This window comes from Ambystoma mexicanum, chromosome 8 (genome assembly GCF_040938575.1).
Source record: "Ambystoma mexicanum isolate Mex_15411 chromosome 8, UKY_AmexF1_1, whole genome shotgun sequence".
Classification (NCBI taxonomy): Eukaryota; Metazoa; Chordata; class Amphibia; order Caudata; family Ambystomatidae; genus Ambystoma; species Ambystoma mexicanum.
Window position 1 is genome coordinate 1,145,221,221 of NC_090929.1, and position 18,417 is coordinate 1,145,239,637.

The 18,417-nt window shown below is 38.4% G+C and overlaps 1 protein-coding gene across 1 annotated transcript in view; it reads left to right on the forward strand.

The window, feature by feature from the left end:
- TMEM26 (transmembrane protein 26) overlaps positions 1-18,417 on the forward strand; it is a 717,461-nt gene that overhangs the window by 438,432 nt on the left and 260,612 nt on the right. Inside the window, exon 3 of the mRNA XM_069611205.1 lies at positions 6,253-6,369. Coding sequence (XP_069467306.1) covers positions 6,253-6,369 — 117 coding nt within the window. The remainder of the gene's footprint in view (positions 1-6,252; positions 6,370-18,417) is intronic.

An 18,417-nucleotide genomic window follows, 5' to 3' on the forward strand; every position in this document is an offset into this window, starting at 1 on the left:
GAAGCAAAAAACCAACTCTTATCACTAGGTTTCATATTACTTCTGGGCCCAACAAATTCATTTAATGGTTCTCTTAGTGCTCAAACGTGGACTGACTCTGCCATAAGGGAACTTAATAAGGGTATTGTGCACATGGAGAGCGATGTAATTACAGAGGCCCCCTCCAAATGCTGCTGTAATTGCGATTCCAGGAGTTAACTTGCGTACAAGGCGAAGAAGGAAAGATATATCTCATTGGTCTCATGGAACACTCGTGGTTTCAATCATTTGGTTAATAATTCACAAAACATCTTAAATAATCACGATGTGATTCTTTTACAAGAGACATGGCTGACAACTGCTCCCGTATGGAACAACCATGAAACTCACTTCTTGCCAGCCATTCAAGGAAAGAGAGGCCGCCCGATGGCTGGCCTTATTACAGCAATTAAATTAAGCTCTAACATCAGCATTTTATACTCCCACTCTCCTAACTCATTTACGCAACTGACTATTATAGCTATTGATTCAATCTTGTACGCTATAGTTAATCTCTACTGGAACCACAAAAGCATTGAAAATGGGAGGTTCTTGGATGATATTGCCTCCATGTTGGATTTTATCATGCTTGTTCCAGAAATACAGCATACAGTTGTTGCTGGTGACTTAAATCTCCATTGCCTCCCCTCGTTGAACTTATCGGAGGATTCAAACTGCAAACTGTGGGAACAACTTATGCTTACGAGAGGATTCTGCATGTTGAATGAGAGCAAATTTGACAAAAGTGAGCTGAGTCACACGTGGCAACAGGGCAGCGCCAAAGCCACGATCGATTACATTTATGTTGATGACAGACTTTTTTCTCAAATTCACTGTTTTAATATTGTGTCAAACTTAAATAGTGATCATCGATTGCTCACCTTACAGTGGGCTTCAAAAGTGTTGAAAACCAACCGTAGCACGATGGGGAATTTAGGTCAACTAACAGTCTCTAATCAACTGAATCGTATTATTTGGACCGAAAATAAATTAGATAACTTCAATATCTCCCTACAAGCTGCCTTCTGTCATGCTCGGAATAACACAGCTATCCCCCCAGTTGCCTATTATGATCTAATACATCATTTCTCAGATAATAGAGTACAGAAAAATTACATCTTTAGGAAATCACATGTGTTTGACCTGGAGACCAAAAGTAAGAAAACTGAATTTCGTCACAAAAAAAGAGAAGCTATGAAACTTCCATTAAGCATCAGGCGCACAGCATTAATGCAAATTAAAACATCTTATAGGAACTGGCGAAGAAGCCATCGTAGTAAATTGTTTCAACAAGACGGTGAATTAATGTTACGAAATATTCGTGATAATAATACAGCCCAAATCTGGAAAGTCTTGACCAACGCTGTTTCCCCGGTGCAAATAAAGTCACAAACACAGAGCGTTCCAGAAGCGAGCTGGATTAGTCATTTTTCTAAAATCTATGCTATCCCGTCTAATTGCAATTTACCTATAAGTTTCACCCCTTACGAACGATTTCATATTAATATTGATAAATCCGACATCTTATATTTTATCAATAAAATAAGTCAGTCCAGGGCGCCTGGTCCAGACGGACTTTCAAACAAAATTTTCAAAGAACATCCGGTAATATGGTCAACAATCTTATATCAAATATATGAGAACATTAATGAATCCCAAGAGCTTCCTGCTTCATGGACTCACTCTCTGATTGTACCTATTCACAAAAAAGGTGATCGGTGTCTCCCACAGAACTACAGACCCATCGCCCTATTAGACGCTCCTGGTAAACTGTACAGCCGTATTATTTTGCGAGAACTAAATAATTGGACACTAAATGAGCTCAAAAGAGATCCATTCCAGACTGGTTTTGTCGCAGGGCTAGGCACCTCAGTAAACTTAATCACACTAAATATGCTAAAATCCAAATATGCAGAACTCAATCAACCTCTGTATATGGCATTTGTCGATTTTCGGGCAGCTTTTGACTCAGTCGATAGATCCTTGCTATTCCAGAAATTACAGAGCTATGGCTGTCCTTCGTCATTGTTAACTATAATCAAAAAATTGCACTCGAACACGACAATGCAAGTCAGACTGTCGCTTGATGGGTTGTTGTCCGCGAATATTAATACAATGAGAGGATTAAAACAGGGGTGTATTTTGGCGTCCTCTCTTTTTAACCTCTTCATTTTAGATATTGGGACCTCCTTTGAAAGGGTACTGTCAGATTCTCCTAAATTAGGTGCTCAAAAAATTACATGGCTCTTGTATGCTGATGATCTTGTTCTCATTTCGCAGACTCCAAGCGGTCTACAGAACCTCCTGAACAAATTGGATATTTATACTCACACCAACAATCTAACTATCAATGTGGATAAAACTCAGATAGTGATTTGTCATAAAAAAAAGTATACAAAAATGGTGAGAAGTCAATGGTTCCTACGCGAAGTTCCCTTACAAACGGTACCAAGTTATAAATACTTAGGATTACCTTTTTCTGGCTCTATGTTAAACCAAACCTATGATGACTCTGTAAGAATTAAAGTCATGACCCTAATTTCACAAGCCAAAATCATTTTACATAAGTTCGGCAAATTCACCGTAATGCATGTGGTAACCTTTTTCAATCAAAAAGTTGTCCCGATACTATCTAACGGAGCTGAAACTCTGTTACCTCAACCCAGAACCTACTGGGATCGATTGGAGGGGAAATTTTGGAAAGCAGTTCTGTGCTTACCAGTGTGCACTCCCTTATGTATGTTAAGGTACGAACTCGGTAGTATCTCCCTGTTTAGTCTAATTCTTTGGAAATTTTGCAACTTCTATCGAAAATGTCTTTTGGGTATAAAAACTAATAATATGCTGGGCTCAATGGCAATGTATATGTGTACTTCCAATGATGTATTCCCCAAAAGATGGACAAGAGAAGTCATTAATGCTCTAGCAAATGCAAATGTGTCAATCGACTTGCTACTCAAGAATCCTACTTTAGCAAAGAAAAGACTGTATTGGTATGATTGGAATGTAACCCAAGACCTTTGTAAAAAATATGTAGATTTTGATCGGAATTTGTTCCCTCACAAGAAGCTCAAACAAATGGCCTATTATCTTTTAAAATCCCCATCACAGCATGTTCGCTCCGAAATGCTAAGATTGCGTTTGAATTTACAGTCTACAAATCAAATTCTAGCACGGAGAGGTGTAATTTCAAAAAATGACACATATTGCCGTTTCTGTAAAGATGTGACGCAATTAGAGTGCCTAGCTCACCTAGTAGTGGATTGTCCGGCTTTGAGTGGCATACGAAAACGTGTATTCTGCAATATTTTACAATTATATTGTGATCGCTCTGCGTATGAAATATGGATTATATTAATGACAAGCAATCGCACTGCCATTCACATTGCTTTAACGCAATTTATAAAATCGATATTACCTCGCAGTTAACTCTTTATGGCCTATCGACAAATGTATTTTAAAATTCAAGATATATGTGGGTTCAATTTATTTATTATAATTTCAATTTTTAACATTACTTGTCAATTATTTTTGTGAACAGAACATTGCTTACAACTTCCGAAACAAATCTGTAATATTTGACAAATCAACCAATATGTACATAGGCCATGGAAACCTTGAAAAATTGTAAGTTTGGGATCTCGATACAAATTATGCAAAAATGATTTATGTAAAATCGAAAAATTGTAATATTGCAACTTTTTGTAATGGTAAAAAACTTTTTGAAAGGTTGAATTCATTTCAGCCAACCAAAATAAAAAAAAAAAAAAAAAAAGTAAAAAACTTAGGCTGTTGGTGGCAGGCAAATTTGGGAAGTGAGAGTCAGGTGAGAGCAGAGGTAAAAGCAGTACACTTTGCATTGCAATTTCTGCGGAGTATACTGCTTTATATCCCAATAAAAGACAGGCCATCTGTGGTAGGGGCAGTGACTAACCCCCACCTAGATTACTGTAACAGCCTGCTAGCGGGAATCCCGCAAAACAGATGGACAGACTGCAAAAAGCGCAGAATGCAGCAGTTAGAGTAATTGGGAACCTTAGAAAACGAGATCATGTATCAGCAATGCGGGGATCCATCCACTGGTTGATGGTGGAGGACAGAATTAAGTTTAAGATGGCATGCCTAGTTTTTAAATGTTTGAAAGGGCTTGCACCCACGTATTTGGCTGACAAGATCACATTATATCATCCTAAAAGGAACCTACGTTCAAAGGAGAAACTCTGAATCTGTACTCCTCGAACTAAATGTGTATCAAGAGGAGACAGAAGCTTTGGAGCCTTTGGCCCAAAAGTTTGGAATGAAATCCCACTTGAAATTAGAATGTGCGAACCACTGGATATATTTAGGAATAAACTGAAAACCTTCCTATTTAAATAAGGAGGAAAGTGGTAGAACTAGAGTTATACTTCTGCCCTTACTCTGTAGTCCAACACTTCAGCATTAGTTAACATCTGCGCCCGAATACGGTTCATTCTGTCTGGTGCGCTTTATAAATCTCTCAAAATCACAAACACCAGGATAATGATCCTTGGTAATACATCTAGGCAATGCTGCTCTTTTATAAGGAGACTTAATAAAGGTAAACTAGAAGTGGTTGACTGCTGTGTGTATTTGGGATTCTTGCTTTGCTCGCGCCCTAGTCAACACTGTTATAACAAATTCATAATACCTTGCGTACTTAAGAAATGGTATGTGCTGAAGCGTTTCACCACTAATTTAGGCGGCAACCATATGGAAGCTGCACTAAAAATATACCAATCTAATATCATTCCGGTACTCAATTATGTCCTTGAATTATTATCTGAACCACATATTGATTGGTTGAACTGTTTGGAGGGCAAAATATTAAGGTCCATATTACATGTTCCGAGAATTACTCCAGTGGAGGCATTGCGTTGTGAACTGGGTGTTATATCACTCAGGTCATGCTGGGTAACCAAACGTAAATTATATTTTTCCTTGGCATTGTGGAAATATGAGGACACCACATTACTGGGACTAATGACCATGAAATTGTCTAGTGGCTATCCCAATACCTTCTTGTTGGCACTCAACAATACAGCATGCAGTCATTTTAAGTACATTGACTTTGACATGGATAGTTTTATCGAGATGCCTGATTATTTGAACCAATTTAAGAAGACAAATTGGATGTGGGATAGATCACAGTCCATTCAAAGGTTACATGACAAGAAACGTTATCGTGAATATAGCTACCAGAGTTTTCCTAACACGGGCCCGTGTCCATACCTAATGAAAATATGTAATAAGAAGACAAGTGCATTTTTAACTTACCTCCGTTTCAATATCTTGCCAATTTATGAAAATATGGGGAGCTGGATTGGTGTTCCGCTACATGGCAGAGTTTGCAGACTATCCTCTGGAGAAGTGGAATTGAGCCGCCATATCTTAACGCAATGTCCAGTGTTGAAGGCCTACCATCAAAAGGCTTACTCTGTTTTTGTGGGGGACATCCAGAATACCCAGGAGGACCAGTTTTGGAGCACCCTGTTTGGTGCGTCCTCACTGGCAGTTACGGGAGCTGGGCTCTATGTTTGGAATGAGGCTATACAAGTATTGTTGAATCATTCGAGCAGATTTTCATTGGTAAGAGTAGGTGGTATGCTTCGAATTAGTGAAATTACATCACCCATTAAACTAGATTAATAGGAGTGGCAGCACATGTGCACTGAGTACTGCTAAGGGTATTCATTGATGTTTCTTCTACCTTTTATTATTTTTATTATTACATGTTTATAATTGTATGAATGTATAATATTGCTGTAATTGTATCTTTTTAACCAATGTGAAATTTGTTCGTTTGGATTTTATTGTTATTTGTTTTTTTCTTCTTTTTAATATTAAACTGTGTCGAAGGTTTGTATTAACTAAGTGCACAATAAATGAAAAAATAAAAATAAAAATAAAAAAAGGCTCAGATCCCTCTTTATTGTTGACTGGCGACCAACTAGAAATAAGAAGCTCACTGTCACAAAACATTAGATCTATACATTTCTTTCAAGATATCGGAGTAGCTGTGCTAGATTTGGATCCTTGTAGAATTATTCATTGGAGCCCAAAAGGATTTACTGACACGTGTTCCAATAATCGGCGCCATTTGTGTCCACTTTTATGATGTCTGACGCTTCCTGTATGATTTTGGCAGTTCTTAGAAGCTAACGTGTTACCTTTGGCCTTACTGATTCTTAGATTGATGTTTGGCTTCTCTTGTAGGCATGCGACTATCAGAAAAGTGAAAAGAATGAAACCGCTGAAGCTCACAAGCTTGCTGGCAACAAGACACTGTCCGGCAGACTGGACTCTGACAATAAACCGGTCATTATTCAGCAGGTAAGGTTTCCCTTCAATATCCCGGCATGAGTGAGCTAAGTCTTAATGAGGAAAATTCTGCCAGAAGAGTCTGTGTATAGTCCGGAAGAAGTGTACAAAATGGTGAAGGGTTGCATCACACTGACACTGTTCATTGTGCCATATGTTGAGTTAAGTGAAAACAGAGCGCAGTATAGGAACAGCAGAGCACGAGCTTCAACACTTTGCCACCGTTAACAAAACAGAGGCATAATTAGCCCTTGAACCATATTTTAAATGCAAATACTTTGCATTCCAGCCCCGGCGGACCCGGTAAATCCCCATTGCCGGGTGCCAGTTATTATTACTCCCCATTCCCATTTGAGTCCCACTGGACTCAATGGGAATGGGGAGGCCGGATACACCGGCACTATTCATGAATGGTGCCGGTGCATCCGTCGAGGTCTGCTCGCGGGTGTCGGTCCGCCTGCCAGGTCAGACCTGGCGGGCGGAAAGGCACCCGCAAGCAGAACTCATAGTTTGCTGGTCCGGTAACAACAGTGTCGGTAGCTTACCAGCACCGTTGTTACCGGACCAGCAACCTTGTAATGAGGCCTCTTGTCTTTATACAGTTACAGTGCTTACAGGTTTGGTGCACATTAGTTTATGGCAGCAGAGACACTATATGATATGGTATGATAATTTATTTGTATCGCGCTTGTACACAAGTGTTTCAGACTTCGGAGCCAGTGCCAGAAAGTGGTGGCCTCATTAGAGAATCACCAGCGACCATCATGCACAGCTTTGGTGACCATGGAATGTGGTGGCTTGGGACTGATATGGGAACCATTCACTTTGCAGCGTGGGGCTGTCAGTAAATCTGGGTGAGGATGGGAGGTCACATTTAACGTCAGAAGAGGGGGTGCTTCAATCACATTAAAGTCATACCATAAGGGTAATGTAAGTTGTGTGCACTTACTTTCAACATCAATGACAGCATACAAAATAGCAAAAGTTCTTTCTACTCAGATTGCATCACGGAATGGAATATTACATGACCTTGGACATGATAACTCAAAGATAGCTACAATGAAAGTGGTTAAAACATCAAACAGAAAGTGAAAATGTAGCCCCTGGTTTCCGCCTCTTATCCATGCAAGGGCATGCTCTTCCCTTCCCTGGTGTAGGGACAATCGCTACGAGAAGCTCCACCCATCAGTCAACCTAGATAGAGAGGGGCGCTGCACCTGGCAAGATTGCTGTTAACAGGAGATGGGCTATACTCTCAGTTCTTAGTTCACCAATGGACAAAGACACCAGAGGGAATTTTATGGGGATCCCAATGGGGACTTTTCTTAATTTATAAAACACTCTTATACTTTTAACTTTGTACCCTAGGATTCCTCAGGTGTGAGCACCAACTAAATGGGGACCAGCTACGTAAGCTCACCCTTACTTGGAGGGGTCTAGGGACCCTTACAGTGAGTATGACACAACAGATGATCAATTACTTACACTCAGGTACCACCCACATGGAGTGTGAGCACAAAGGATGTGGGTGGTCTCATTTCGCTAGGCGCAGTCAGGCAGGCCACCACACTATCCTGATACCTCAGACCAGGGTACCTCCCTCTACCCCCTTTTTACTTAATGACCTTATATAAACTTAATGCCCTACCCCTACCTAACTTTTAAACCTATATAGCATTCCCCCTAATACTTTACCCAAACTCTACACTTCCCCCTACTTAATAATGAACCTATTTAACAGTAGTTGAACATATATATATCAGCACCGGCTGATGAAAGGAAGCGAGCAAAGTTCTGAGTTACCTAATGGACTTGTTGCATCTACGCTCCGGACATGGACGATTTGAGACTGAGCGTGTGGTGTCCTGGCAGGAGCTGGAGGCACACAGCCATTTGCAAAGGAGCCCATTGTTCATCGGAGGATGGCCGGGGAGTCCAATGCTTCGGTAAGTGTTTCCAGGCTTCAGTTTTGGTTTTAACCGTATGATCCTATCATCGTCCATTTTAGCAGTTAACACATGACACTGTGTGCATGTTATTTAACCACAAAGCCTAACGCCAGCACTTTCCCTGTTCCTTGCTTAGAGGATTTCAAACTTGGAATCAATCGCCTGACTGTCCTTTCCAGTTAACCTAAGAGTGTTAATTACAAACATGACATACCAAATGGATAGAGAGAAAACACGATGAGAGCAAGCACAGTCTCTGTTTTGTGAGACACAACATGAGAACTCAGCTTCTAAAAGTATTTCACAGACAGGAACTATGCAGAAAGAAAAACATGAAATCAGTTTGCTGAAGGAACTGGAAAAACATCAGAAAAAGGAAATCAGAAAATGGTGGGAGGAACATTCACTCCAAAATTATGTAGATGTAGGTAGAATCCCACGAGGACTACGTATTCTAATATTGCCGTCATTTGAAGACCAGGAACCGGAAATGCTGAAAGAATGGGGAAATTCAACTAACAGATGGTCTGAAAAATGTCTAAATATTTTTATTAAATATGCCCGAATTGATAGGCAAACGATCCTGATGAAAATGGAAGAAATAAGTGAACACCTAGTGAAGAAAGCAACAAATTGAGAGCAAGTATTGAAGAAAGTCTTAAGTCACATGCAGAGGAAATAAAATTACGGAAGCAGAGAACCTTTCTTCATGACAAAGAAGACTATGAAAGAGGGAGAGTATACACATTTGCCCGGCGTTTCGGCCATTTTAGAAAAAACATCATGAGCCAGAACACTCTAAGCAAACCGTCAAGTCATGTTTCCAGTGAGATAGCATCATCATCTGATGCAGAGACAACTAGTAGTGAAAGTGACAAGCAGCCTAGACATATTTTTTTTAGACGAAATGAGGATCTTGGGGTAAGATGGGCGCAACAACCCAAAAAAGAATATTGGAAGAGGTTCAGCAAAAATACAAGAAGGGGTCATAGGAACAAACAGTTCAGACTCAGACAGAAGCACAAGAACGCACTCTGGGAAGAAATCAATGGAATGAATGACAACAGTTCTGATAACAGCATCATCAATTTATCAAAATATTATTTTTCAGAAGAACAAACCAGAGTGCTCAAATATGGCTCCAATCTCTGCCCCACGGCAATTTATGATTATGCTGAAACAAGGATTGACTTTCAGAAATATATGCGGAAAATAAGATTAACATTTTTTTTCATTATTAATCCACCTAAAGAAAAGTCAAAAGGGTTACCACAAGGCAAGACAGCAGTTTCTATAAAGGATTGTGAAGGACTTTTAGATTTAGCCCAGCTTGAATCAGGGGAGTCATTGGATAATGCTATAGAGCCAACATTGGAAATGTAGCTAAAGATTGGCCTATTGAGAGCAACTTAAAAATCAAATCTAAATTCAATCCGATATTCAATCTGGGTGGCCATCCAAGATTTAGTAATCCATGGCCTCAAGAAAGGGCACCAAGACAACAAATCAAGTCCAACCTCTCCTTTAAAGACAAAGAGATATTGCATGAATTACAAAATCTCAAAGATATTGTCATCAAAGCCTCGGACAAAGGGACTATTATTGTCATCCAGGAGAGAACAGATTATATAAAAGAAGCCCAAAGGCAGCTCTCAGATACCAGCTGTTATGAAGAATTGCCAACCAATCCAACACAGCAAATAACAGATAAAATAAAGTGCCTTTTGAATAAATGGACAGATTTGAATATTCTGGACAAAGATGACTGCAAATTCTTTTTAAATCCATTCCCCACCATTCCGACCATTTATTTTTTGCCCAAAGTACATAAAAATGTCACATGTCCCCCCGGTAGACCCATTGTCACATTAAATGGAGCAGCACTAGAAAATATGTCCAAATATATAGATCAGATTCTCTTGCCCGTGGTATTCATGTTGCCCTCATATTTGCGGGACACAAAAGATTTTTTAAGTAAAATCGACGGAATTGCATGGGAACAGAATTTTATGTTTGCTAGACTTGATGTGGTTTCGCCTTACACGTCCATCGAACACGTTGATGCCAAAAAAATGCAAACATTTTATGGACAGCAGGTCACTAAATTGTCTTGCACATTCCCAGATGATTACAGAAATGGTGGATTTGTGTTTAACAAATAATGTTTTTTTGTTCAACAACAAATATTAAAATCAGCTAAGAGGTACAGCCATGGGCACATGTTTCGCTCCAGCATATGCAAACTTGAATATGGGGTGGTGGGAAAAGTCCATAGTTTAGACTGAAAGTAACAGCAAATATACGAATCAGGTGGTCCTATGACTTAGATTCATAGATGATTTGTTTATCCTTTGGAATGGAGAGGAATAAGATTGGCTCAATTTTGTAAAGATTTTAAATATCAACGACTTGAAGCTAAAATTTACTGAAACACATAGTCGGGAGTCAATCGTTTTTCTGGATGTTTTGGTGCAATCTGACAAAGATGAAATTATTATTGAGCTATATCGAAAGCCAACTAGCTCAGACATGCCACTTCTTACAAGTAGTAACCATCCAATATTCCTCAGATGGTGTATACCATATGGGCAATTTGTGAGGATTTGACGTAATTGCTCAAAGTTGGAGTGTTTTGACAAAGACTGTAAATAAACTGCTTAAAACTTTGTCAAACAAAGATATCCAAAGGCTATATTAGAGAGAGCCTATTTGAAAGCTCGAAGCCTAAGCCGAACTTCTTTATTATCAACAAATCGGAAAAAAGAAAAACTGGAAGAAGACAATACAATTAATCTAATCCTCGCATATGGCACACACTCCAAGGTAATCAGCAAGATTTTACATTGACATTGGCATGTGTTACTGTCAGATGAGATGTTGGCATCATATCTTGAGGAAAGAGTCAATATCACTTTTAGAAACTCTGCCTCTATTAAGGATCTATTGGTAAGCAGCAATATGCCCCCTATGACCAAGATCCCAAACATTGGTACTTGGCTCAATAACAGCACCCGTGGATTCTTTAAATGCACAAAATGCAAAGCATGCCACCGTGCATGGAATAAAACAAATTACACACATCCAGTACTTGGTCACAAGGTGGAGCTTAAAACAAGAATCATGTGTAACACTGAATACGTTGTATATGCTCTCATGAGCTCATGTAATCTTTGGTACATTGGAAGTACCATTGGCAAACTGAAACTTAGAATCTTAGAGCACGTGAGAGCTATAAAGAATGTTGATGCTTTGTATCCAATGGCAGTGCATTTTCGAGATGTCCATGAGGGAGAAATCAAACGTTTGAGATTTATTGGTCTACATCACATTGAAGAGAATCCTCGTGGGGGCAATAGGGAATTTGAACTACACCAAATGGAAACAAGGTTTATTCTAGATATTGAAACTAAGAAACCCAAGGGACATAACCTAGATGAGGAACTGTACATGTTTCCGGGCACATAAAATCAGAAAGAATGTATTTACCACCAACATCCTCGTTGATAATTAGTACTGTTTTGTTGAAAGAAGGGAAAAAAAAGAAAAGAAGAAAAAGGGAAAAAAAACTCTTTGCCCAATACAAATTCAGGCTAATCAGCTGTTTTTCTCATGAAGTGTAGTCTTATGAAAAGGAATTCTCTTTTTGATAACATTTTTTATATGCTGGAACTTTTTTAAAGATTTTTTCTAATAATTGTGAAGTGCTGTGTTACTGAATTGTGAATATTAGTCTGGTTTTAATAGTTGTCCTATATATTGATAAAATATATTTTTTCCTAGTAGTCTGAATACCTAAAAAATTAACTGAATGTGGAACAAGGCGTTGAGGAGAAGATTAGAAATAAGAGCATCATGGATGTTTTTGACAGTATGTGATTGTGTTTTATTGTATTAAGAATGTGAATGTGCATTTGACATCTATAGCATGGGCAAAAATATTGTTCCGCTATTTGTTGAATTGTTTTATAATTTGTAATCAGAATTGTGGTAGCTGAATAATTGTATGCACTAAGCACTTTATAATGGCAAACCGTGATTAGGTTTACAAATTCAATTATATATACTAAGCACTTTAGGATAGCGTGGCAATCATGCAGAAAAAGGTTCATCCATGCATTCTTATTATGAGAATACTAGACCAATTGCTTACAGCATTGCAATGACTCTAATCGTGAGATGGATCACAGCAACCATAAGGAGTATGCACTAAGCACTTTAAAGGTGACAATCATGTCAAATGTTATGGTAATTAAGATTGAATTAATTGAGAATTTTAAATGAGTTAGAGGACATCGTCTGCATGATAAGGCTGTTTGTGGTGTCAGGAATTTACAAACATATGTTGTATGATGCATGGACTAATGTAAAACTATTTCACTATAAGCCTTGCCAAAATGGCCGCCGCATTAAGCTAACGTTTTGTTCCATGACACTAAATGTAGAGTGCCAAAAGGGAAAAGGGACAACTATGGAAAAAATGGACCATAGAGACTAATGCATATGCAGCCACTGGGTGTTTTACTAGATGTATGTGATCAAGTGGCGAGGACGGCGTGAAATGCGTCGTACCGTCTTTTTCTACATTTTGTAAACTTTTGTCATGGAAATAAATCTGAATATTAAAAGGACTCGAGACATGTCTGGCGGGTTTCTCTATTTTTGTGGAGTTACGTGTTGGGGTGTATTAGTGGAGTGTATACCCTTCGAGGAGTCCAATAATCGTTTCCTGGTATTTGAAATATATATATAGACAATTGCTGAAGAAGGACTGTTATGCCAAATTGTCTGAAGATCCATCAGAAACCATGAGTGACAAACTTGGCCATCTTTTGCAGACTTGGAAGGAGAAAGACCTGTTGGATGGGGACATTTGTTCTTATTTACACCCTAAATTCCCTGTGACACCGACCATTTACTTTCTGCCTAAAGTACATAAGAGTCTCACTAGACCTCTGGGCATACCTATTGTCACACTATGCGGGGCCTTGTTAGAAAATACTTCAAGATTTATAGATGAGACTCTGGTGTCATTTGTTACCACTCTGCCTTCTTATATAAGGGACACCAAGGACTTCCTCAGCCGCATAGATGGTATACCATGGGAATCTACTTATTTACTAACAACACTTGATGTGGTTTCTCTCTACATGTCAATAAGACACATTGATGGCCTAAAAGCTTGTGAACATTTCTTGCATACACGATCCTTGAATTATCTCCAACATTCTCAAATGATTCTTGAGATGATTTTGCTATGTCTAACTAACAATTGTTTTCTCTTTGACAAGCAGTTCTACATGCAGTTACAGGGGACTGCTATGGGTTCTACATTTGCCCCTCCTATGCAAATTTGCTAATGGGTTGGTGGGAGAAATTTGTTGCATGGCATCCTCGAAACAGTCAACATACATCCAAAATTGCCCTTTGGCTAAGATACATTAATGACTTGTTTATTATTTGGGAAGGTACCAGTGTGGAATGGATGGATTTTGTTACTATCCTTAACACCAATGATCTACATTTACAATTCGCTGAGAGCCACAGCAAGACTGCTATCACATATTTGGATATTCTTGTTACTGTGGCTCAAGGTGAATTGATTACCAGCCTGTACAGAAAGCCCACCAGTTCTAACATCCCACTGCATGCGAAGAGCAACCACCCCACAGCTCTCAAATGGAGTATCCCCTATGGGGTGTTCATTCGCATACGAAGAAATTGTTCGAAGATTGCAACCTTCGACTGTGAATGCGCTCTCATGGCCAATACATTTAAAAAACGGGGTTACCCTAGGCAAGTTTTGGAGAGAGCTTTTTTGAAAGCTAGAAACATGGACCTCTCACTGCTGCTGTTAGCTGACACTTCAGAACATATTTCCTCTAACACCAGTGAAACACCAGTGAAGCAGGGCTTATTTTGACATATGAGCCAATGCCCATAACATTCGACAAGTCATGCAGCGACACTGGCATATCCTTAAATCTGATGAACATCTAAACACCATTTTGGGTGATCGCATTAACATTACTTTCCGGCGATCCACCTCGTTTAAGGATACACTAGTTCCCAGCTTTATGAGGCCTATTGATAATGCATTGACTAAGGGCTGGTTAAATACCAAACCATGTGGCTTCCTTAAATGCTCCAAATGCAAAGCATGCACGTACGCTGTCAACAAGACTTGCTACACACATCCTATCTTGGGTAGCAATATTAAGATTGCATCCAGAATTACTTGTGATATGGATCATGTGGTTTATGTCTTGAACTGTCCATGCAACATGTGGTATGTGGGTAGTACCAAAGGCAAATTTAAGCTGAGAATACTCCAACAAATTCGAGCCATTAGAAATATTGACTCTACCTATCCGATGGCTTTGCATTTTCAGTCCCAACATGGTGGCAGATTGGATGGTTTCTCCTTCTTTAGTATTCGGACTGTGCCTAAATCACCCAGAGGTGGTAATCGGGAGTTACTGTTGAGGCAATTGGAGACTAAGTCCATTTTGGACCTTGAGACCAAGAAACCTAGGGGTCATAATCTTGATGAAGAATTATATACGTTTTTAGTAACCTAATAATACATATTTGTTTTTCATCTTTAATGAATTACTTTTATATTTCAGGTACCTTGAATGTTTTTATATGACCCTTACAATGTCTACCAATGACCAAAAGTGGTTTCTTCTGATTTTAGCCACCATGTACATTCCCTTGTGTTTTGATATATCTTACAGGTTGTCTTTTCATGATACTGTGCAGCCGAACTTGCACAATTTTGTTTTTAACATGATCAGTAGTAGGGTTTGTTTTTAATATTGATCACTGAGATGAATATTTTTACACATAATGTTTTTTGGATTCCTTATGCTTTCTTACTCTGCCCTTTATCTCGTCTCGATCTTTCCCGTTTTTGTGTTTTATAGGAGGATATTTCATATCCCTTTACATGTAGATATTTATATCGTAAGGGTAACCTAGGCATGATGCATTTCTTAGTGGGTCTATTATGACTAAATCATTTTTTTATACATTTTCTTTTTATTTGGGATGTTCAAGCATATATGTACCATCTTTTTGCAGTAGTAGGTTTACTAGGAAGCTAGTTTGCCTTAAAAATTGGGTAGTTTATGGTTAATGCACTTTGCACTTTATGGTGGATGAATTTGTTGACCATTCTCCAGTTGTCCATGTATGCACAGTTTTATTGTGTTATATATCCTTGTACAGAGAGTAGAGTATTTTCTAAATATTTTAGATACTATGTCATTTTTAACATTTAGCGATTTTTTAATTCATCTTTGATAATTAATTGTATGGTTTTATGTTTTATATTACCAGTACATTGAGGAATACATCTGTGCATCCATGGGCGTAGAGCACTGTGCACATTATCATTACTGGAGAGATCCTAACCTTCATCCTCCTATTTACCCCTCTTTTCCCTTCTTCCTTTCCTTTGCTGCTAAGCACTTTGCACTTTTTTGGCTGCTAAAGCACTATGCACCTTACATTGCTCATATACTGCATCAATGTGCTTGACATGTCCTATTTGCACTTTTGAATATGCATGATGACAATTATGTGTTTAGGTATTTTGAGACTTGACATAATTATGGGGCATGTTTACACGTCAGTCAATAAATGATACATATGTAATTCAGACTGCGAGACTGATCTGAGGAGATGGCTGTACAACGGCGCGTGTGCTGATTTTTTGCGCGGATGCAATATTTATTTGTATGGCAGGCATTTTCTGACTAGGCTTCTTTTTTATTTATATTTGTTAGTTATACTGTTTAGAGGCACGCTATAGTCCATTTTGCCCCTGTACATTGCATCGTAAATGGGAGTATTTTACTATATTTCGACAGATGCCATTTATAGACACAGCTGCCATTAACACCATTTTACATTCGGCCACACTAGTGGTGCGTTGAGTAAATTGACATTTTTTGTCTTTCTCATCGCGCAGTGATCGCACTGTATTCTTTCCTCCCATTGCTATTTTTCTTGCGTTTAATGCCGTCTCCTCCTCAGTTCCTGCATTCATGATTTTCGGGGCAATGGCAGAAGCATTTTCAATTAAAGCAGTTACCTTATGTTTTGATGATCAAGGAATGTACTTTATTACATTGTACAGATAAGAATGTATTGCCTTTTGAATGCTATAACATGGCCACCAAGTGTCCATTGTATTGTACTGACTGGTGTATATGGACGCTCTATGCACCGTTACCATAGAGTTTGCACAGCGTTTTTAAGGAGTCCTTTTTCTGTGTCATTTTCTTACTTCAGGTTTTTCCCTTTTCATGCACTGTTTACTAATAAAGAACATTTTGTGCTGCCTGGATTTTGCTGTCAAGCCTTTCTTTTTGCTGAGACTGGACTCTCTTCTCTCTGCTGCTCTCGGGAGTGCAACCGATTGGATTTGCCCTGCTTTGGGGCACAATTTTCGTTTGAAAATATATATATATATTTCAATGTTAAACAGCATCAAAGACGCTGTTCAGGCGAGCAGCATTCCACACAAAGAATGTTCCAAATGGCAGATGGTAATCACGGGTAACCAACAGCAAACACTGCAACACTGGTTGTATATTATAAAACAACCTTTATTTTTCGTTGGAAGCAGTTTAAAAAATCCATTAAATTCACCCAGTGAGAGTTTCTTGCCAGACGGCAGCCTGACACGTTTCGCCACAACCCAGTGGCTTGTTCAAAGTCACTCATCACCCACAGGAAGTTAATTTTTATAAAAAACACCACATTGAAGACATTGAAGAGATGACTTACAAAATCGGCATAATGGCTTGTAGCCATTTTGGCTTGGGCTGCTAAGTCTAATTACAAATCTCGTAATTAAAGTACAAGTAAAATCACGCCCAATTCAACCTATTTGGTTTATGTTGTGAAACATGACACAAACGTGGTAAAAGCACAAGTCATAATATTTAAATGGTAGCATTTGCAAACTGAACAATTGCATATTACTCGATCTGTGATAAAATAAAATGGAACCTAGTCGTGCGTGCTGCAATATTGCCAGTATAGTGCTATGGACATAGTTTAAAATTACACATTTCTACAATTTAAAAGGAAGGGATATGCTCATAAAATCCCTTTCAAACTGGTAAGTTCATCACCATTAATGATTTTTAAAGTGCCAAGTGCATAAATACGGGAGAATCTCTACCCTGAGCCATTGTATGTATCACCGTAATAATGGAGATATATGTATATGATTCAAATTCATTTTACAGTTTCGAGACAGTGTTGTGAAAATATAAAGTGCATAGTGCATACCTAATGTATTGAAATATATTTCAGTATACATAGATATTTTCATGTGCAAAAAATGCATTCCTATGATAGGGATAATTTCACATGTAAAAGAACAACACTGTCATAGTATAAAGTGCATAGTGCAAACTACGTGCGTTCTCTAAACTGCATTAGTATAATCAGAATTACATAATACAAACCTAAAAGGAATTTTGTTGAAGAATCACATACGCAAGACCTAGCTCTAATTATAAATATGCAATGATACATTCCTATAGCTGCTATATTAAGCATAGTGTTATCAAAATGGATATAAAAGAGAAATGTGTTCTAAAGTGCCATGTCCATATATAAGACAAAGAATAACAAAGTCCAAGCACTAAAGAATCAGATTGCACTATTTTGGAGTCATCAGATATCTAAAAGATGTATATAAAATACCATTGCTCAGATAGCATGCTAAAATTGACTTTTCATGGATAAAGATACCTGCTTAAATTCACTTGTTTGCAAGAAATTTGATTTTGAATCATATTGCAAGTCACCATAAAAAGTGAGAGATAAAAATAGTGATAAGTAAAAAAGGAAAGAAAGAAAACATTGCACAAGTAGTCAAACACAAAGGATTACAATATAGGGTCATTGAAATTGATGATCTTGCTGGGGTTACTTTATTGTGTTAAGTATAGTCCCCAGAAAGGTCTAAAGCTCTTCATCAATATTCTGTCCCAATGGGGTCTTACTCTCAAAGTCTAGAATAAATTTAGTCTCTTCTTGTCAGAGTATTCTCTCATTGTCTCCTCCGCTGGGACCTAGAATGACCTTG